This window comes from Myxine glutinosa, chromosome 10 (genome assembly GCF_964187855.1).
Source record: "Myxine glutinosa chromosome 10, kmMyxGlut1.1, whole genome shotgun sequence".
NCBI classification, from domain to species: domain Eukaryota; kingdom Metazoa; phylum Chordata; class Myxini; order Myxiniformes; family Myxinidae; genus Myxine; species Myxine glutinosa.
In genome coordinates, this window is record NC_136270.1 from 41,631,274 (window position 1) to 41,654,435 (window position 23,162).

Below are 23,162 nucleotides of genomic sequence, written 5' to 3' on the forward strand. Positions count from 1 at the left end.
ACTCACGGTCTGAGGTACTGGCGATTCAAGAGTATCCATTTAAAAAAAAAATTTTTTCGTTTCATTAACGATATCTGCCAAACCACGTGCCCTATCGCAAATTCCAAAATGACATTTTAGTAGACTGACATGCTGAACAGATTTGTGAAGTTTCCCCTCGATTGGATCAAAAATGATGGAGGAGCTCGGTTTTAAAGGTTCATGCTTAAAAATGTTATAAGTCTGAAACCATGTGATGCATGATGGCATGCTCGCTGACCTTTTTGTTTGTCATGGGTATGCGATTCTGCCTGCAAAGTTTGGCCTCGATCTGTTCAGCCGTTGCAGAGAAAAAGGGGTTTTCGTGTTTTCACGAAAACAATATGGCGGCCGAACCACGTGACCTGTGACGTCATAATTACCATTAAAATATTCTACAGACCGAGTCCCTCCTACGGTGAAAATTTGATCTCAATCGGTCCAATTATTGCAGAGAAATTGGTTTTTAAAGGAAATTAAAACTTAAAATGGTACTAGAATTATCAGAATTCCCAAAGTTCAAAGTGCCATAACTTTGTCAAAAATGATCGAAACGTCGTGATATATATGTGTACACCGGTAGGGGACTAATAAGGGATATGGGGAACTAGGGGAGGACATGGGATTGACGAGATGGATATAGCCATAAACTCTCAGGAAGGAAAATACTAGAAACTTGGAAAGAGATGGGCTTGGGGAGGGTTAATTTGGGTATGAAGATCATGGTTTTGGATTGGGGCGATTGGAGATTGTCGTGAACAGCTGTCTTGAAGACGTGGAGGGAAGAATGAGATTGAAGATGTGAAATTTGGTTCCACAGGTGTGAAAAAGAGGAACAAATGAGTGGAGGTGATCAGTGGTTCTGGATTTTGGGAGTTTCTCCAGAAGGGGGCTACTGGCAGGGTGTGTGCACCCTCCAGAAACCTGGAGAGACAGATAAGGGAAAGAGCAGGGGGAGGGGGAGGGTCAGGGGAGCCAGCCCAGATGTGAGAGCAGTACTCCATCAAGCTACAGATGGAGGTCGTCTTATAGGTGGACAGGAGTTCAGGTGTGCCAAAGAAGGACTTTGTACGATGGAGGATGCCCTATCGGTGGCTGGATTTTGAGGTCTACTTCGAAGTGCGGTTTGCCCAAGAAAGATCATGGCTGAGAGTGAGCCCCAAAAGTTTGAGTGATTGAACCTCGTCAAGAGGATTGTTCGTTAAGAAAGTCGATAGGAGGGTGTGCCAGACAGTCTTTGTAGAGAGAGATAGTGTAAGATTTTTCAGGATTGAAAGACATGATAATTCCCCACTTCAAGTAAAAGTAAAAACATAATTTTGGGGTGGCCAATCCCACCTTAGGCGAACCTTCCCATGCATACCCCAAGTACAACCACCGATTTTCAACTCGTTGCGTCCAGTGGTTTAGGAGTGCATACAAGTCAAACACAGACATACACACATGCACACCGCATTAAATATAGTAAGTTGTGCCTACTCATCGCATCGCTGACGTGTTTAATCAAAAGACAGCATGTTGCACTTCACAAACATATTTATTGCATGCCTATCTGTGAGTCTCGCTGAGTATGTAGAATGAAATAAAATACATTTTTTAAAGGATATTTTAGAACAGACTATTATTGTTGTTTGTTTGTTCCTTCCGTGGACTTTTAAATGTTTTTCTATTGTTTCGAGAAGTATTACTCCAATAATTGTGTTCCTTCTGTGTCTGTCAAGCTTTACTCTAAATGGTTCCTGCTGTCGAAGAATAATAAAAATCATCGTTGGAACCGCTACATTAAGCTCAAAATCCCACTTCTTCCACTTTCTCTTCCCTCTGAATAACGAGCTTTTAAAACAGACATTTTTATAATTAACCATGCTACAGGATACCCAGGTGCAATAAGACTATGAAGTATTCTTCTCCTTTTTTTCCCAGCATGGCATCACTCTGGAACAGTTTACCTGCATCCTGCTTTCCCCTCTATCCCAACCTACCTCACTTCAAGAAGAATTTCAATAGATTCCTCCTTTCTGTCTAATATCTATACTTTCCTTTTGTGTAGCCCCACCTCGAGTGGCCTTAACAGGTTTTGTGGCGAATGCGTAAAAAAATTTTTTGTTGTTCCAGACACAAATTTTATTGGTGTGCACCCCGTAGATGATCGAACTGAGCGAGAACGAGAACCCCTGGAATATTTTCTTGGAGACTGTGGATACGGATACGGCAGCTGCTGGCGGCACACTCCCTTCCTTCGACAAAGAACGTGTGTGTCTGCAGTCACACTGTTCCACTGCTTTTGTGCTTTGGTTTGCTGTCGCCGAATATTCCTCTTGTCATTTACACAACGTTAAGCATTATTGTCCCCCGTCGCACAGCGGAGCGAAAGGGGGACTATGGTTTTCCCCTCCGTCCGTGCGTCCGTCCGTGCGTGTTTGCGTGCGTGCGTAAGCGAAGGACCGCATTCGAATTTAATGTGTGGGTGCAACCCACGTCAAAATCCAAGATGGCCGCCGCCATGTATGTCTGAACCTTGTGAGATGAATATCTTGAAAAATAAGTGAAGTACCAACTTCTAATTTGGTGTGTGGGTGTATCTCGGCATAAGGAAGAACGCTGTTTAAAATTGGGTCGCCACGTCAAAATCCAAGATGGCCGCCGCCATGTATGTCTGAACATTGTGAGATGAATATCTTGAAAAATAAGCGAAGTACCAACTTCTAATTTGGTGTGTGGGTGTATCTCGGCATCAGGAAGAAGGCTATTGAAAATTGGGTCGCCATGTCAAAATCCAAGATGGCCGCCGCCATGTATGTCTGAACCTTGTGAGCGGAATATCTCTTAAAATAAGCGAAGTACCAACTTCTAATCTGGTGTGTGGGTGTATCTAGGCATAAGGAAGAACGCTATTGAAAATTGGGTCGCCACGTCTAAATCCAAGATGGCCGCCTCCATGCATGTCTGAAACTTGAGCGAAATATCTTATCATAGCATGTTTTCTGCGTCTTCCACTTTGTCAACTCACATCACTTCACTGACGGGGGACCTAGGCGTAACGCTTGTTTAAAATTCCTACAGGCTGAATGATATTGGGCTTGCCTGTTCCTGTTCCACCTGAAACCCTGGCTCATGCTACAGGATGTCCATGCGCAAATATCATATATCCATATGTGTTGTCCATGTTCTATCAATCCTCTTCTAAAGCAAAACTACAATGATGTCTACTAATATCTTTCTCCTGCACATGCTATGAGTATATCTCCAAGTTCCTCTTTGAGCCTTGGTTCACAGCAAGGTGTATGCATGTGCAATTAGTTTTATGTATATGGCAATACAGTCTTGACTCTAGATGTATGCACACTTGCCTCCGAGTTGTCTAGCCTGGGTTTGAATTGCTACACAGCTATAAGCTGTCACCCCGCTGCTTTGCAGGCAAGGTATGACATCAATGTGCATGCTGGCCCTTCAATGTACGACTTTAAACTTCTTGGCCTTAGTTGACGGATCTAAAATATCGCACAGTGGCCTTCATGAAGAGTAGGCAACTTATCTCCAGCACACTAGCTCAATTCCAAATTGCTGCTTGGGCTGTGGGTTCAGAAGGGTTTTTGGGTTCATAAGGTCAAAGGACATGTGCCCTTTGAAAATCGGTTTACAGATCATAATTCAAGTTACCCTATGATGTCCCTCTTCTACTTACCTTCGCTCTCTCGTGCTCTCGCTCTCTCTCTTTCATGTGACATTTAATTATACCCATGCTTTTTGGAAAAACTTTCATCCTTCTGACGATGAGGCACCATGATGATGTTTTAAAATTGAAGTGCCTGACCTCCATTGTGCGTGCAAAGTGAAAAGCTGGATTAAGCAAGTGGTTCACTTTGTTTGTCTGTCAACATATGTCCATCTATGTTTGAGGAACAACTTAATTTAAATTGAATGTTATATTTTGAACACAAATTGGAAAACAAACCTGTAGTTTAGCAGTAATTTTGCTCTGAATTTGCCAAATTGTTCGGCATCTTGTCCCCCGATCACACATGTGCACAGAGGAGTGAGGTAATTGTTTGTCTGGCAGTCAACCAAAATTTTAAATGATTCCAAATAGGAAACTTTGTTTTTAAGAATGCCATAGAGGCAAATAACTAATTAATTGTGTTCAATAAGGTGGTGTAAAAGAGGGTGCATCAATGACTAAACTTTCGGAAAATAATTTGGTTTTCTCTTCTAACTTTAAAACCATTATTTTTTTACCTGCACCACCAAAGGTGGATGGAGGTTAGGTTTTCGCCTCTGTCTGTTTTGGTTGTCTGTCTGTTTGTTTGTGAGCAGGATATCTCAAAAAGTTGTGGATTGATTTTTTAGGAAAATGTGGTGGGCTGTTTGGATGTGTGCCAAGGCCAAAATGATTACATTTTGGTGAAGATCTGAATCCGGATCCAGATATGAGAATTGTTTGAATTTTCTCAGTGATTCTTCACCATTGAGAGATGGAGCCAAAAGCAGTATCTGCCTCCGAGTGTCTCGGAGGATAGCATGATATCTCCAAAAGTTGTGGACGAGTTATGATTAAACTTGGTGGATGAGTTGGGTAGGTGACGATAAGTCGATTAGATTTTGGTTCAGGTCCGGATCCAGATCCTGTCTCATTGAGATACGAAACGTAAACTGTTCAGCATGGTGGAGGTGTGCTCTCTACCAAATGGCGTTCTGGTATTTCAATTGAATTTTACAGTTTAACACTGTGGAACACAAATCACCTTGTTGACATTTCTATAAACCTCCACTTTTGCAGTAATGGGACAAAATATTACATCATTTTGACCAATCAAATTTGTTGCTTGTTTTCTCAGCTTTGGAGAATATCGAGATTCCGCCAAAATTGCGGCACATAGGAAATGTAGATTGTGCTTTGAAATACAAAGCAAGAGTTTAAAAGACCCTTCCCATGTCCTTTTTCTCAAGACCGTGTGTAAGGTGTCCTATGAACTTTCTAGTTGTTTTTGTTTCAGCTATAGTAAGCAGTTGATCGAACCTGATGTGAGAAGCTTTTTTTCTTTTATCTCTTTACCGCTTCAGATTGTTTTTTTGTTTTTTTTACTAATTGATGCTCCTGGTAGCACTTATCCATCGGTTAATGAAGAACTCTGTGGACAAATGAATGTAGTACATGCTTTGAATAGTTGTACCTGTTTGCACTACCATGAACTCACTAAATTCGTCCAGCTATTATTTTGCATGTGCCTCTGTTTTGCAGGAGATGTAATGTTGTTTTTGAAAATGTACGATCCCAAAGCCAAGACGCTGAATTACTGCGGACATATCTACACCCCAATCACATGTAAAATAAGTGAGTTGTAATCCTGTGTTTCATCTTCCAGGATGGAATATGAAATTTTAAAAAACATAATCGAAATCATTTGCATTTTTGGATTGACTCAAGACAACAAAATTGATGTTGGTTGTTGCATGTCATCTTAGGTGTAAAAGCTTTAAACCGACATTCCCCACCCTCATTTTGACTTTCTTGGCATAAATTGAGTCTAGTTGATTGGATTTCAATTCTAAATGAGTCGAATAATTCTTTGATTTTGGAGCATTTCTATGGATTCAAACCGCAATTCCCACTCACTTTGGCACAAAAGCTTGTGCTTTGCTCTGCCTTGTGACTTCACACTGTATTCCCCCAGGAGACTTGCTATCTGTGATGTGCGAGCGGGCCGGGTTTCCACAGGGCACGAATCTTGTCCTCTACGAGGTGCGTATGCTTTTTAGCCGCGTCGCAAGACGCTGGTCATAGAGTGCCCTCTGTTGTTGTTCTTCTTCTTCTTCTTGTTCTTCTTGTTGTTCTTGCAGAGAAGACAAAACCTCAAAGCTCCACCCATTCTGGGAACCATAGCTCCACCCATTGTGGGAGAGGCTTCATATAAACAAATATCCACCATTTTATTAACTCGCATAGCTTTGAGGCCTGTTTTGTAGGCCCGTGGTGTCTTCCTCTCTCACACAGTTTTCTTTCAAATCAAATTCGATATATCATTTCATTTTTCAGTCGCTAACATAGTTTTAGACTCGGTTGAAAAAAAACGGCAAGAAAATCCGATTGAAAGTTGCCCTTTATAGAACGAAATGAATTCTCAAAGGCCTGTAACTTCAAGTCCATTGAGATATATTTTTTTACAATCACGGCATGGTCAGTCATACACCGCCCGAAATAACAGACGGGAAAATGCCGAGATATATAAAAAATTCGTCCATTTGATGACAATCGTCACGATGAAATATTTAATTTATACGTCGTCACAATAATGTGGAGAGAGGAGCATAGCTTCGTTCACGTGTCGCTACACACGAGAAATTGCCGAGATATATTTTTTTACAATCACGGCATGGTCAGTCATACACCGCCTGAAATAACAGATGGGAAAATGCCGAGATATATTAAAAGTTCGTCCATTTGATGACAATCGTCACGATGAAATATTTAATTTATACGTCGTCACAATAATGTGGAGAGAGGAGCATAGCTTCGTTCACGTGTCGCCACACACGGGAAATTGCCGAGATTTTTTTTTTTTTTAATTGCGGCATGGTCAGTCATACACCGCCTGAAATAACAGACGGGAAAATGCCGAGATATATTTAAAATTCGTCGCCACACACGGGAAATTGCCGAGATATATTTTCACTTTGCACAAAAATAACATCAAGTAATGGAAACAATAGGAATGTCCTGTGCCTATAACATCGACATTATAGGCACAGCTGCATCTAGGCATTGTGTAACATCGACCGACGTGGCTTTTGTTTTAATTAAAACTTTTTGTACTTGTTCAGTATGTTATGGCATTGTAATTTAAACGTTTGGAATATTCACAGGAATGCTGTTTAGGGCAGAGGTAAGTGAGCAGTCGTTGGTAACTGTCCCTTCATTTTAGAACCGACGAGATGCATCCGAGTTTTAAGGTGCACAAAAAGGACTTGAAAGACAGGGTCAACAGACTGCAACCTGGACTTTGGGGTGGAGCTTTTAGTTTGTGTCATCACACCATTATCAAGGTCCTTGGCTATGTCAGGAAGAGTTAGGTAAAATAAAACAATTTCGAAAGAGTGATTTTTGGCATCACTTTTCATGCGTATTTCTCTTGCTATTCCAGCTACCCAGAGGGCATTGCGAGTCAACCGTAGTGTGGAGTGGATTAGGCAGGGGAGGCTGATTCCCTCCTCAATGGTCATTAATGAAACAAATGCATTTTTCTGACAGTTAAGCAACGATGCTGTAATTTGGGGGCGAGCTTGGTTTCCAGGACCTGAAAAATCAAATCTAAATACTGCTGCCTACAGTAGTATTTGAACCCACAACCTCTAGCATATCAGTTGTGTGTTCCTTGTTTCACACAAGGAACTGAAAAGTGATAAAGGACAAATAGAGGATATCTATATTCGCAGATTAGCAATCTATGGTAAATCTGAAGGAATCCAGAGGCCCTTGCAAAGAGCTTAATGCACCACATGTGGTGAATTGCCAGGGAGTTATTTTCAGAAGACAGAGTAAAGAAGTTTGAGTCATTGAGGGTTAAACGATTGATTAATCAAGACATGGTTTTTCTGTTTTTCTTGGTCATAGAACAGCCATGCAGGTGTTGCCCATCTGTCGTTTGTTTGCAGAAATGTCTGGCAAAGTGAAAGAGCTAAGGAGATAGCTAATTGATGTAAAGCAAGGTAAGTGTTTGTGTTCCGTCATGGTAATCTACCCTGGAGGGCTCCAGCTTTTACTGATGATCTTAAACGGGTGTTGCTGTCGGGAGTTAGATTGCCATGGGTGGGCATACAGCGTTGTTGTTTTTTGTTCACCTTCTGGCCATTTGTATCAGCGTAGTGTATTATGTGGGTATGTTCAGTTTATCCCCAGTTGGACCAGACTCACAGCTCTTTGTGCCATGCCTCCAGAATAATCCGTCATTTGTCGGATGCTGTGTCTTGGACACTGGTCCCCTCCATGTCAAATTTGTGGCCAGACTGTAGCCAATGGCATGCTGTGGTCGACTGTGTCACCTTGCCAAGCCTTATTGTTCCTTCATGTTCGGCGAGCTTTTCTTTCAAATGGTAGGATATGGCCGACTGTATCACTGAGACACGACATCCAACAAACAAGACAGATTAATTCCGGAGGTATGACACGTCAAGAACCGAGAGAGTGGTCTAACTGGGGAGACCATGGGCATGCCCTCATTATATACCCCTTTGATACAAATGGTGCAAACAGCTAGTCAAGTTGAGCAATAAACAAAAATGCTCGATGCCAGCACATACACCACGCAATGGATCCCCCACCCAATCACGCAACCCACACGTCACCATGACCAACCCAGATACGCAGACAGCCATGTTCCTACCCCGTAAACACAAAACAAGAACAAACACCCTTGCTCACCCCCCATACATACATAATACATACATACATACATACATGCAGTCATGTGAAAAAGTAAGTACACCCCATGCAAAGTTTTGACTTTTTCAACCTATTTCAACATACAGCTATTTGATCTTCATTTCAACAATATTGATAGATAAAGGTGATATAATACAACAAATATCATGAAACATTTACATTTTGTAGTCCATTGTATAATGTAAATAAACATAAATGCAAATTTCGCATGTGGAAAAAGTAAGTACACCCTTGGCTCTAATAGGTCGTATTGCCCCCTTTGGCAGAAACAACCTCAAGAACGGCATTTCTTAAAACTGTCTACCAGTCTCTGACATCGACTGGGAGAAATTTTTGCCTCCTCCATGCAGAATTCTTTCAGCTGTGCGATGTTTGAGGGGTTTCTTGCATGCACAGCTCGTTTCAAATCCCCCCACAACATCTCGATGGGATTTAGATCTGGGTTTTGACTTGGCCATTCCAGAACCCCCCATTTCTTTCTTTTCAGCCATTCCTTGGTGGATTTACTTGTATGTTTAGGGTCATTGTTATGTTGCAAGGTCCACCTTCGGTTGAGCTTCAACTTTCCGACAGATGGCCTCACATAATTATCCTCAAGCACCCTCTGGTACAATGAAGAATTCATAGTGGATTCTATGATGGTGAGCTGCCCAGGCCCTGATGCAGCAAAGCTGCCCCAAACCATAATATTTCCACCACCATGCTTTACAGTTGGTATCAGGTTCTTGTGGTCAAATGCTGTCTTTGGTTTTCGCCAAACATATCTACTGGTACTGTGGCCAAAGAGCTCTACCTTTGACTCATCTGTCCAGAGCACATTGTTCCAGAAGTGTTGGTCTTTGCCTAGGTGTTCATTGGCAAACTTTAGTCTTGCCCTGATGTTCTTTCTGGACAGCAAAGGTTTCCTCCTGGCACACCTCCCATGTAGATCAAATTTGTGCAGCCTCTTTCTAATGGTAGACTCGTGCACTTTGACATCAACAGTGGCAAGAGCTACCTGTCGGTCCCGTGATGACATTCTGGGGTTCTTAGAGACTTCTTTCAGCATCTTGCGGTCTGCTCTCGGGCTGAACTTCCTGCGGCGGCCTGGCCTGAACAAGTTGGCAGTTGTTTGGAATCTTCTCCACTTGTAGATGATCTTCCAGACAGTCGAATGATTGATTTCAAATTGTTTGGAGATCTTTTTAAATCCCTTCCCAGACTCGAAGGCATCTATAACCTTCTTTCTAAAGGCCTCAGAGAGCTCTTTTGATCTAGGCATGGTGACGCCGCACACTTCAACAACAAAGAGCAAACCAAACTAAATGTCTGAGGTTTAAATAAGAACAGGTTCCTCCAAGATCCTCTCTAACGATGTTCTAATCATTTGCACCTGAGCTGGTGCACCTGATTCTACTTTTAGGTATTTGAAGTAGTGATAAATGTAGGGGTGTGCTTACTTTTTCCACATGCGAAATTTGCATTTATGTTTATTTACATTATACAATGGACTACAAAATATAAATGTTTCATGATATTTGTTATCTTATATCACCTTTATCTATCAATATTGTTGAAATGAAGATCAAATAGCTGTATTTTGAAATATGTTGAAAAAGTCAAAACTTTACATGGGGTGTAATTACTTTTTCACGTGATTGTACATACATACATACATACATACATACATACATACATACATACATACATACATGGTGTCCCAACACCTTAGCCCCCCCCTGCCCAGCCCAACGTAGGAGAGGTAGGGAGAAACCACGAATAGGGGGAAAAAGCGTTATTATTCGACATCTCATGTGCACAGTTTCAAAGCTTTGCTTCAATATTTGGTGTTCCCACCGCCCGCCGACTGAACTGGCTCGGTCCTGCAGAAACGTGGTCTCCTTGATGCTGAGGACATTTTCTGGGTACCGTAAGAACGGAATAACATGGCGGGTCAGCACAACGTCTCGGAGGTATTTGCCGTCCCATGATTGTCCTTGCTCTTTGATGACCCACATCAGCCTTTTCGCTGTGAACATCAAGAAGACGCCAACGCACCGTGCTGTCTTCGATTTCTCTCGAATCTTGAGTTCTTGTGGAATGTCATCATTGTGAAGAGCCCAAATTCTGTCGTTCTGGAAGTTGGGACGTCGAGCCACATAAATGAAAAATTCATCGGAAGGGGCCAGGAAAAGAAAATCATCAGAGTTCCACTCACTCAAAAACTCACAAAACCACATTCGGTCCTCGACGTTCTTCTCCGTCAGCTTCGGTGCTGGAATTTGGTGAAAAGCCTTTGCGCCAATGGACTGAAGGAACCTGTGGATACTTAATAAGCTCTTCTTCTTCCCTCGAACCCGTTCAACCTCCTCTTGGAGCCCTCGAATGCTTTTCTTCTCCTTGGCAAGCGACTCAATGATGATATCACTGCTTTCCTGAGACAAACATTGTGCTGTCTGTTCGGGCCGTCTGTCCATCTCGCAATCAAAGGGATCACGGTTCCAATTGCATTTGACAAAGTCATCAGACCTGTTCAGGTACTTGGCAACCCAGGATCGGGATATGGTTCCCGGCGTCTGATCCCTGGCGACTCGGAACGTGATAGCCATGATGCGGCATATCCACCTTTTCTTCTCGGAATCACCCGACCACGACATCACTTCACAAAATCTGCAACAGAACTAGAAAGGCTCATTAGATCATTATGCAATTTGGTATTTGAGATGTCAAATGAATGATCCTTCCCGCTATATGCCCGCCATTGTACAGTGGCGACCCAGTAGAGCTGGGCAGGGGTGGGGGGGGGGGGGGGGGGGCAAGGTGTTGGGGCAGATCCGGTCTCAGGATCACCAGATCCAACACCAGATCCTGAGTGAATAAAAAAGCAGAGTAGACCATCAATGCGATTGACGTTTGTGCTGAAGGTCGGCACAATAAAAACACTCCTCGGTTAACCCTTGCCCCAGCACATGGCGGAAATAAATTGTCACATCTGCTGTGGCCTGGGGTCTATTCCCACTGGGAAGCAGGTGAAACATCGCCTGAGACCGGATCTGATCTTGCTTGCTTATTTATTACTTGAATAACAGGGTAGATCTAGTTACTTTTTTAGTTGGATGTTCCTTTTTCTTTATGATATATAAACCTTTTTTATTATAGGGGTTGAGGATCAAGTCAAAAATGCTGTGCGGAGGGAGAACTGGCCAAAAAGTATATATTTGGGTTTGGGAGGGAGGGAGATATTACCACAAGCAGAGAATAGTTGGTGCTAATGACACCATACATGAGGAGGTAGAGAAGACGTCACACGTTTACATTTGGACTCGCACCTTGAGGGAATGGATGGAAGAGTGCGTTCGGACATACTCTGAGACATTGCCTGGACTTCTGGCTGTATGTGTTCACTATTCCAGTCGTCTCATTCAATGAAGATCGCTAGTTGGTAGGAGACTTTTAATCAGGGCAGGTTCGCAAAACCCCAGTAGTAGAAGGGGAATACAAGTATATTGACATCTGTACAATGACAATTTGAGCAGGGACCCACATGTGTCGAGTTAAGATTGAAAAAAAATTGCAGAGCTGAGCAAGTGTTGTTGAGAATGTCACAAATATTAATTTTAATATGACCCCATGTGTCCTCCCCTTGCCCTCTTTCTTCTCCACATCCCTTATTTGTCCAAGTCTCTCTCCATTTTGTTCCTCAAACCTGCTGTTGGTGTGCCCCCCTCCCCCTTTTTCTGCTATTCTTTTTGTTCCGTTACATCCAGAGCTGTTCTGTGTTCTAGCTCCTCCACGAGCCTCGACTGTGTACAAAAACAAAACAAAATGGATTGTGCATGAAAAGGCATAGAAACGGCTTCTGCAGCATTTCTGAACTTTAAGAGAATTTTTTTGCTTCGCCTTTATTTCGTTGTTTGCCTGCAATGATTTGCCATTAAAAGGAAGAGATGTAAAGGTCCTGAATGAGCAATTGCCAGAAACTGTGCAATGATTTGCACTTGACATTTTGCAAACCTTCTTGTCTTCTTATTTCCTGTGACTGAACTTGTTTTTTTGTTTCCTTGTCCAAAGGCTGCCGAGGTGCTGCTTTGCTCTCTGTTTAACATTGGTTCTTGATGCGAAAAAGTCTGTTTCTTTCCATTTCAAAATTACTCACTGGCTTTTTGAAACCTGTGGTTGTACAATGATCTGCTGTCAGTTTGGCCTCGGCATATTGCGTGCCCATTCGCTCTGTGACAAGTGTGCTAACGTACATTTGACTTTGTACTTTCACCTTTGCCTGCAGGAAGTGAAGCCAAATTTAACAGAGAGAATTCAAGAAATCGATTTTTCTTTGGACAAAGCACTTGATGAACTCATGGATGGAGATATTATTGTCTTTCAGAGGTAAACATTTGGACTCTTTACCTCTTTATAACCTTTCATTACAAATCAGAATGCAAGATGCTTTTTGGAATGAAGAACTTGATCTGCATTCTTGCCACCGTATTTTTCGGCATACTATTCGAATTGGCTAGTCTTCATTCAAAGATGATTCAAAGATTTCTTTCCTTCGTTCAAAGATGAGACTATTTGGTGAACAAGACGAAACAAAATCAACTACAGTTGTTAGTCTGAACAATAGAGGTGTTAATTTCTCCCTGACGCTGTCACAAGGCATCGCTGCCTATGGTACTTCCAGGGTCATGAATATTGTGCATATTATTTGAACTACTTTGTGGGACAACCTTTCGGATAAATTAGGAATGTCAATAGTTTTACAGTATGTCTGTTATCATTTGAGGTCAGGGTTTAAAACAACCTGCAGTCATTATCCGCACTAGCTCGTAGCACATTACATTTTGTCACAGTTCACCACTCTTTAATAAACATGAACACCTGACACATTGGTATACAAGCACCCAATGTTTGTCCACTTAGCTTTGCTTCCGCGATTAGCCTTCTTGGTTTTCTCAACACAAGATTAATCTTTGTACAAATACTGTATTCGGATTTCCCCGGCACTCTGATCGCATTATCCCTCGGCACCTCGGTGGCTTCTCCACTCTGGATTCGCCAAGGCCCATTCGATAGCTCGATCGGAGATTTCTCAATTCCAGATTCGCCGCGCGACTCACCTGAAAGTCCATACAGGGTGAGGGGGGGATGCCCTATCACTCCAGACTTTCCTCCCTTTGCCTTCATAGCCCGCACATCATTGGAGCAGTCCATCTGAGATGCGAAGGCACAATATCTCTCCCTGTAACCCCTAAACGCCACACTCACACCACCACACCCATCCCAATCTGGGCACTACATTTTGGTTAAAAAAAAGGTTTGTGTGTACAAGATCGAGGCTCGTGAAAGAGCTAACATTAATCACACAAAAAGTCAATTTGGAAGAATTCCCAGGAAGAATTGATGTCAGAGGCAGTAGAGATGGGAGACCAGTCCAGATGATTGATGGCTGCTTGCAGACCGTGCCAGTCGGCCTGAGTGAAATGCCAGACTCGTCGACGCTGAGGAGGCTCTCTGAGAATGGTCAGAGAGATGTCCACTTTAACAAGCACATTATCAGAAGAACTGATTGGAGCAGAAGAAGAGCAGCAGACATTTGCAGGGAAGTTTGTCATAACCAACTCCAGAAGAGAAGATACTCCATTGACTGAGATCCGGGTCGGGACATTGACAGATTGTGCCAGTCCCAATGAGTCGCAGAAGTCCTTTGCTGAGGTGCCATGGCTGGTGAGAGAGGAACCCACACCCAGCCAGCTGGCATGATGACAGTTGAAGTCACCACAAATGAGGAAGAGAGAGTTGGGATGAGTGGATAGAAGTTGGTCCATGTTGTCAGACAGCGAAATGTAAATGGAGTCATCACTGTTTGGAGGACGGTACAGAACACATATGAACAAAAGGTGGGAGCGGAGTTGAAGCCGTAGCCAGAGGTGCTCCTGGGGGTGGGGTGGAGAGAGGGCAGTGCAAGGAGAGTGAGGAAGAGAGGTTTTTGATAAATATAGCAACCCCACCACCAGGACGAGGCTCAGGTCTATCATACCAGAAGAGGGAGTAACCAGGAAGAGATATTAAGGAATCAGAGACATCTTGAAGGAGGAAAGTTTCTGTTTGGCAGATCAAGTCTGGATTGTCAGAAGCAACCTGAATGGAGAGATCAATCAGGTTTGAGCGAAGGCCCCGGATGTTTGAGGTCCATACCGTTAATGAGGAGAGAGGGGGAGCATCGGGTGCAGGACAGGGTAGGGGAAGGGTAGGGTCAGATGAAGGATGAGAGGGGGAGGTAGGGAGAGCAGTTGATAGTGTGTCAGAGATTACAGAAGAGTTACAAGAAAGGGAAGGACGAGGAGGATGAAAGGTTTGATGGTGATGGGATTAGGCACAGTGAGGAGTTGTTAGAGGGGGGGCATAGGAAAGTAGAAGGTTGGGGGAGGTGGAGGCATGAGATAGAAGGGAGACGAAGTGGGGAGGAGGCAGCTTTGAGGAGGAGCGGGGAGGGGGGAGAATTGGAGAGGGATGGTAGGGGGGGAGATTTGAAGGGGAGGGGTTATGGGGGAGGGGTGAGCGGGAGTTTAGGAGGGGAGGGGAAAGGGGGGAGTTTAGAAAGTGGATGATTAATGAAAGACAAACATTTATAACAAATTGGGTTTATTGTGATTTTCAAGTTACTAGAGAAATACCCGTGCTACGCACGGGTGGGAGGCCAGAAGCAAACAGGCAATGCAGATACGGTGAATGCTAAAGCATGAAACCAATAAATTCCACATTCCTGTAGCACCTTCAGTCGCACGTCAGACATGGACAGCAAGTTTGTGAAGGACTTCCATGAAAAATGTACGTGTTCGCAAACAAACGGGTACGTTCACGTAGAGAAACATCGATCGTGGGTCCGTGGCGAATCTGCATATGGCGATGGCAAAATATCAGAAATTGAAGGCTTTTTTTTATTTTTAACGATTCATATAAACATCCGTTGAATCATATCACACGCAAATCATCAAAATCTAAACAGTATCTTTAGAATTTCAATAAAAGCCGCATCACTGCTCATATCGGTAAATATTATTCCATCATGATTCAAATCGTGATCGATACACTATGATCGTGATGATCGTGATTGTGAATCGTGATCGATAATCGTGTTCACAATCTCTATGTCGTATGTACTCCCGGTATGTGTACCAAATTCCCGAAACGTGTAACTGTACCAAATCAACAGTTAAAAGGATTTTGAGCCGATAGGTGTGACGGCCTTGGCAAGATCGATGGAGACAGCGATCTGTTAGATCTGATCCTCCTTCATGCCAAAGTGCAGATCCTCCTTCATGCCACATCCGATCGATGCAGCTGTGCAGCGATCGGTGCAGTCGTTTGTGTGGCACACGGTGCAGCGATCGGTGCAAACGTGGATTCCCACACTGCCACATCCTGCTGATACTTGCTCCCGCATGACGTTATTTTCCCGGTTGCCGCACAAACGACTGCACCGATCATTTCACGGATGTTTATATAAATGTTTTAAAAGAAAAAAAGCCTTCAATTTCCGATATTTAGCCTTTTCATTTGGGCCTCCCAATTGAAGCCCTGCCCGTAGGGCGGGTACCGTTGCTCGACGTAAGAAGACGTCACAATGAACGTCATGCAAACGCGAATGTTATGCGGGAGTCCAAACCTGAGAATGCTGGAGACTAAAGCTGAAATTGGGAAAACTAAATAGCCTATTTTACTCCTGGGGATCCCAGGATTATCCACCCAAAATATCTTTGCGATCGGTTCGGCAGTTTTTCCGGTACCTTCGAACGGACAGACAGACATTTGGTGAATTATAGTAAGATGGATCCATTTAAGAACAATCGAGGAGGGGTGGAATGAATGTGAATTTAGAGCTTGTAGTGAGGAAGAAATATAAGAGATTGAATTTTTTTTTGAAGAGGAAATTGAAAAGAGCCTTTTAAATAGGAAGAAAAACAGCGTGTTGTAATATACCACTGAATAAAACACTACAGGGGAAAGTTTAAACATTTAAACAGAACCGTGAAGAACAATCTTATATTCACAAAAATACCAACAGGGAGAGGGCCTCAAGGGACAACCACGAGTCACGTGAACAAGGCAAAAGGTGGAAGGCAAGGGGATAATGGGGGCGGGGCGAGACAGCGCACGTGGACAGAAGCACATGATGAGACAAAAGCACACGTGGAGAAAGGGAAATAAATGTGGTTTTTTTGTTTTTGTTTTTTTGGGGGTGGGGGAGATTTAAAACTTTCGACAAAGAGTAGATGTTCGGGGAAGTTCGGAGGAGAAAGGATAAATCTAAGAACCAAGCAAAAACAGCGAAGGAAGGAACTGAAGTGAACAAACTTCGACGGGGGAAGCCTCAGGCTAGAAGGCCGCACATACGGAACAAACAGAAAACGATTGATTTATTACGAGTTGCAGGAAATTCAAACCAAAACGAACTAGAAACGAACAATAACGCATAGACGATAAAATAACGAGTGGAAATTTGACAAACACACGAATGGAAAAAATAACTTAACTTTGGATGCCCGGAGAGAACAAAAGTCGCCACCTTGATCGAGAAACCGGAAGCGGAAGTCCCGCTGTTCCCATGTAACTGTTTATTTTATTGTCGATTTGTGTATTTCATTCATGGTCTTCATTGATTTGTGGAATATTTGTCTTTAATATGTCGTTAAGCAAGGTGAAAGATATGTTCGAGTTGACTGTATTATAACACTACGACAATCGGAATATCTCCTCTGTTTAATTCATTTTGCTTAATGGCGTACTTTCTAGGAACGCATCAACGACTTTGTCGAAACTTGCTGTAGTGTGTTTTATATTTAACAATAATACAGTTTATTTCAGAAAATATCACACCTTGCACTATTTTTTTCATTTATGCAATTTATTGTCTGAAAGACTTAGACATAGAGATAAGTCGAGGCCCAGACTTCCAGGGGGGAAAGTATCGACTTGTATCCCAAAAAATACTGTAAATTTTTTTTGTCAGTAAAATACGTTGTTTTTTTTAATGGTTTATCAAACGTTTTTCAAGGTTATTAAACTTGTTTGTATGTTATTGCATTCATGATAATAAGGCTACCAAATTGAATGTGGCTAATTGTTAATCGAGTTTTTTTTTTGAGTTTTGGCACTGGTGGTAAGCCTTTTGGCAGTTAAACATCGCATGACCATGAGAAATGAAATAAAGCTTTGTTTTATGCACCATGCTTGAAATTATCCATTGCATATAGAAATTATCCATATCCATTGCTCAAGTTTAATTGTCTTAAGTTACCCGCACACACCCTTGCCTTTGTACACCCTGACGGGTGTACAAGGGGTATCCTTTGTACACCCTGAAGGGTGTACAAAGTTGACGATAAAATATTCTATGTATTCTCGTGAATACATAGAATTGAGTGAATATTCTCGTGAATACATAGAATAAAATATTCTCGTGAATACTTTTTTTTTTTTGAGTTTTGGCACTGGTGGTAAACCTATTGGCAGTTAAACATCACATGACCATGAGAAATGAAATAAAGCTTTGTTTTATGCACCATGCTTGAAATTATCCAATGCATATAGAAAATTGTCTTAAGTTACTTGCACACACCCTTGCCTTTGTACACTCGTCTATGCGTCTATACATACACCCGCACACACCCTTGGTCTTACTGAGTTAATGATGCCTTGGTTATTTTTAATTCAGAGCTTCCCCACTACTACCACTTTTTTGTAAACCCTTGCCTAACTTTTACACTTCTACTTTCGCAAAAACATTGTGTGTGCACCAACGGTGGTTCTTTAAAAGTCAAAACACTTGCATTTCTAGGGATGACATAGACATCACAAGTGACCTGCCCACTGCTAGAGATTATTTCCATGATCTCTACCATCGTGTGGATGTCATCTTTTGTAACAAGACCATTCTAAATGACCCTGGCTTTGTCGTCACACTCTCCAACCGCATGAATTATTCCCAGGTATGTCTTCGAGACATTGTGACTGCAATAGAATCCTGGCATATTGGTCACGTCTTTTCATCATTGAAGCAGTTTTTAAGCTCAAGTTGCATTTAAAACGTGTCCTTTTCAGGAAAAAAAAATACGTTTGTATTAGCCGCTGTGTAAAAAAATAACTAAAAATAAAATTTTGCTCGAAATACCTTTTTCTGCAATGCCGTCGAGTGGTAATTGAAGATCTGAGTGCTCTCAAACCTGAGCTGAGATTATTTATTGTGCATGCAATGTGACGCTTTCTTCATTGCTGTATACTGTGAGACCTGCAACTTGATTTGATGCTGCATTGTTTTGAAGGTTGCGAGGACAGCAGCTCAAAGGTTGAACACAGATCCCATGTTGCTGCAGTTCTTCAAGTCACAAGGGTAAGGGTCATGGATTCCATTGCAGTTTGTATCGAGATAGGTTGATCAAATCCGCTTTTTAAAGGTGTGTGCAATCTTGATAGATTGATAGAATCTTGATAGAATCCCGCATATATATATATATATATATATATATACATACACACACACACACACACACACACACACACACACACACACACACACACACACAGTGGAACCTTGACTTACGAGTTTAATTCGTTCTGTGACCGAGCTCGTAACTCAAATTGCTCGTTTCTCAAAATCAAATTTCCCCATTAAAATGCATTGAAATGCTATTATTCCGTTCCAGCCCGCCAAAAACCACACCAATTTTTTTTTAAATATACAGTATATATAAAAATATCTCGCGCTTTGTATTTCACCTGTATGCAGCATACAAGTTGGCAGGATGGCCTGGACTGGAGGTACGCACACTTGACTCTAAAGTCTAAACTGTCCAGCCTGGGTTTGAATCCCGACCCAGCTATAACCTGTCATGGGTGAATCACAGGCAGGGTGATTCATCAATGTGTGTACCGCTAAACTGGGCGCCCCGTTTGCGTCCCATTAGTTGTTGGATGTTAAGGATCTCACCGTGTTTTCCACAAAGAGAAGGCGAGCTATCGCCGGCACTCTGAACAAGTTGTGGCCTGGCATGCTCTTCTCTGCCGTTATATACGTCCTCCTCGGCATCTTTTTCCAGAAGAGCCCTGTCTCGTCACAGTTGAAGATTTGCTGGGGGATGTATCGTTCGGCTTCTATCAGTTCGGCAAAAGTTATAATAAAATCTTCAGCTGCCTTCACATGCGCCTCACCAAGTCGACAACACGCACACCTCGCTCATGTTTTTCGACGATTGCGTGTTTTATATCCAAGCACATCATCCTCTTCTTCTTCTCAGTACCGTGTTTTCCACAAAGAGAAGGCGAGCTATCGCCGGCACTCTGAACAAGTTGACGGCAGAGATACTGTACTTGCACGGCAAGATAACCACGTGACCAGAACCCACCTGGTGGCGTAAACTCAAAATAACCAACATGCGAAAACAAAAATGCAGCGCTATACGACAGAGATACTGTACTTGCACGGCAAGATAACCACGTGACCAGAATCCACCTGGTGGCGTAAACTCAAAATAACCAACATGCGAAAACAAAAATGCAGCGCTATACGACAGAGATACTGTACTTGCACGGCAAGATAACCACGTGACCAGAACCCACCTGGTGGCGTAAACTCAAAATAACCAACATGCGAAAACAAAAATGCAGCGCTATACGACAGAGATACTGTACTTGCACGGCAAGATAACCACGTGACCGGGTGGCGAAAGCTCGTAACTCAGATCTCGGCTCGCATCTCAAAGCAATAAACCGCCCGAGCGACGGCTCGTATCTCGAAAAACTCGTAAGTTGGGGCACTCGTAAGTCAAGGTTCCACTGTATATATATATATATATATACAGATATATGTTATATTTATTTATATATATATATATATATATATATATATATATATATATATATATATATATACACAAAGAATTAAGTTAAGCACCCCCCCCCGTTTTTTTACAACCTCGCACATTACAAGTTTGTTGTCGTCAAAACAGTGTAATATACCCATGATATTGCTATATTTTCTGGAGAAGTGATATTATGGTCACATAAAAACATAACAATCATGCCGTTTTCAATATTTTATTCTGAATAATTTAAGGTGAAATTTTTTGGGAATTTTAGGCATATTTGCACCTCAATTTAAGTATGGAGCTATAGGTCCATCACGGACAGTGTGGATGACGTTTATGTTTTCTAACGTACAGTCATTGTTCTGAGAAGACCTCTAGCGATCTTTGCGTCAATAACGTGTGTAGGACCCACGTGATCGGATCACTGACTCAACCCTACGTCTCATAGACCCTGTGTATCTGCATTTCATCAATGGATAATTGCTAATGTCATACCAATCATTATTTGATCTCACATACCTTAGAATATATGCCAATGTATACATATACACAAAGAATATATATTAGGGGGTGCTTACCTTAATTCGTTGTGTAGGGGTGCTTAACTTAATTCTTTGTGTATATATATATATATATATATATATATATATATATATATATATATATATATATATATATATACATACATACATACATACATACATACATACATACACACACACACACACACACACACACACACACACACACACACACACACACACACACACACACACACACACACACACTCACACTCACACTCACACTCACACACTCACACTCACACACACACACACACATACAGTATATACTTCCACATTCCCGTGCCACCTTCAGTCCAGGACCCATAAACTTGCAAAACTCGTGAAACTCATAAAATCACGAGAATACATAGAATAAGCTTCATCTTTTCCAAAGCAATTGAAACAGCAATCCGATGTCAAAGATGCTAAAACCACCAACGATAAAGTCGATGTGGGGAAGTCAACGCGACAAGGAAAGCTCTTTTTTTTAACTTAATTTTTGTATTTATTTGATTTTCCATCATTAAAAAGGGCAGAATATTTGATGTTATGTCGATTATGGTGCCCAACATGACAGTTACATTGGTTCTGTTGTAAGGCTTAAAGTTATGGTTTTATGTACAAGCCGGGTCATTAATAAGTCAGTATATCAGACTCTGAAAAGTCAATGAAAGTCATTATTTTTCAACTCCTTTAATGATGTAACCTGCAGGAAGCATAGATTTGACAATCGCATTGTGTTTAACTATCTGCTCCCCTTCTAAAAAGAGAGAGAAATAAATAAATTAATAGAATTGAGATAGAAATAATGTTATACATCGTTCAGAATGTTTGCAACAAACGTGTTTTCCTGAAGTTTATGAAATGCTTATGCTTGTGTGGAAGCTTGAAAAATAAATGTTCTTTTGATAAGGCTGTTAAAGATTTGAAATCGCTCTGACCATATAGAATGTTTCACATTTTTCCCATATTATGTTTGTACACAATTTACAGTTGGCAGAAGTAAACAGAACACCTCATCAAGCTAAGCAAGACTCCAAACTTGTTTGTTGATCTTATTTCTCTCTGTTAATTTATCAAATGAAAACAACACGTTAGTTGTGATCACACTCCTGAGATGTCCGTTTCTGCTTTTGATCCCCGATGATGCTGTGTATGAATTGGAATAAAACTGCTGCTCCTTTGTGGTTTAAATTAATTTGCTACTGATGGCCATATGCTGCACAATGGAGCACACATAGTCATTCGAGTGTGTGCATGCGTGCACATGTTGAGGCTCTTGGAGATTTTTATTTTTTTATTTTTTTTGTATCCAGAGTCTAGGCTCGTGAAAGAGCTAACATTTATCAATCAAACAAACAAGCAAACAAAGTATATAAAAAGGGGAGCGGTCGACAAGATGGGGAGAGAAGGGGAGGAAGCACACAAACACAACATTTGAGAGCAGGGACATCGGGAGATGTGTGGGAGGGAGAGGGCCTGGAGGGAGGCAGGATAGGTATAAAACGCAAGGACACCAAGGACTTCCAGGAAAGAAGACAAAAGTCACCTAAAAAAAGTGGATTTGGGGTGAAATTAGCGGGGGTAGAAAAGATCAAGGTTTTGGATTGGGGAAGATAAGAGATGGTGGTGAACAGCCGTTTTAAAGACCTGGAGGGAGGAGTGGGATTGAAGAGAGTGAGGGAGTTTGTTTCAGAGGCGGGAGAAAAGAGGAGTGAAGGTGAGCAGAGAGTCTTGATTTTGGCAGTTTAACCATAAGAGGGTTGCAGGCAGATCTTGTGCGACCTGCAGGAATATTTGGGGGACAGATATTCTCAAAAAGTTTTGGACGGATGATTTTGATTAAATGTGATTCTGTATTGTGATTTTCTGCTCTACTCTGGGATACAAAACGTAAACTGTTCACCTGGCAGAGGTGTGCTCTCTACTGAGTGCCGTTCTAGTTTTATGAATGAATGCATCAATGTTAGCATCGCAAAGATCAACTAGAAAGCATCTCAAAATGCAAATCCCATCCTCATCCGCTTTGTACTCGCGCTAAAGTTCATAAAAAACAGCTAGAAAAAAGTACATTTTATGAATTCATCTCCTCCATACTCTCACAATAAAAGTTTGTTGAAACATTTGGTGACAAAAGCTCAAATGGTAAGACGTTGTGGCCTGGACAGATCACACATGCATGCACACATGCTAATTAATCAACTGGCATTGCCTGTAGACACCTTTATGAATGACGTGAAGGTGGGTGGCAGTGGTAGATTTGAAATGGAGGTGCGGTTTGTTTTAATAGGTTGGCAGACA

At 41.9% G+C, this 23,162-nt stretch overlaps 1 protein-coding gene across 6 annotated transcripts in view; it reads left to right on the forward strand.

The window, feature by feature from the left end:
* Window positions 1-23,162, forward strand: part of USP7 (ubiquitin specific peptidase 7) — a 240,151-nt gene that overhangs the window by 176,138 nt on the left and 40,851 nt on the right. For 4 of the 6 annotated variants that reach the window (XM_068127513.2, XM_068127517.2, XM_068127514.2 and 1 more), the window contains exons 18-23: window positions 2,164-2,269; window positions 5,258-5,350; window positions 5,691-5,758; window positions 12,720-12,820; window positions 18,273-18,423; window positions 18,757-18,824. In XM_068127513.2, coding sequence (XP_067983614.1) covers window positions 2,164-2,269; window positions 5,258-5,350; window positions 5,691-5,758; window positions 12,720-12,820; window positions 18,273-18,423; window positions 18,757-18,824 — 587 coding nt within the window. The remainder of the gene's footprint in view (window positions 1-2,163; window positions 2,270-5,257; window positions 5,351-5,690; window positions 5,759-12,719; window positions 12,821-18,272; window positions 18,424-18,756; window positions 18,825-23,162) is intronic. The other 2 variants (XM_068127516.2, XM_078785584.1) reach the window with 1 other exon arrangement.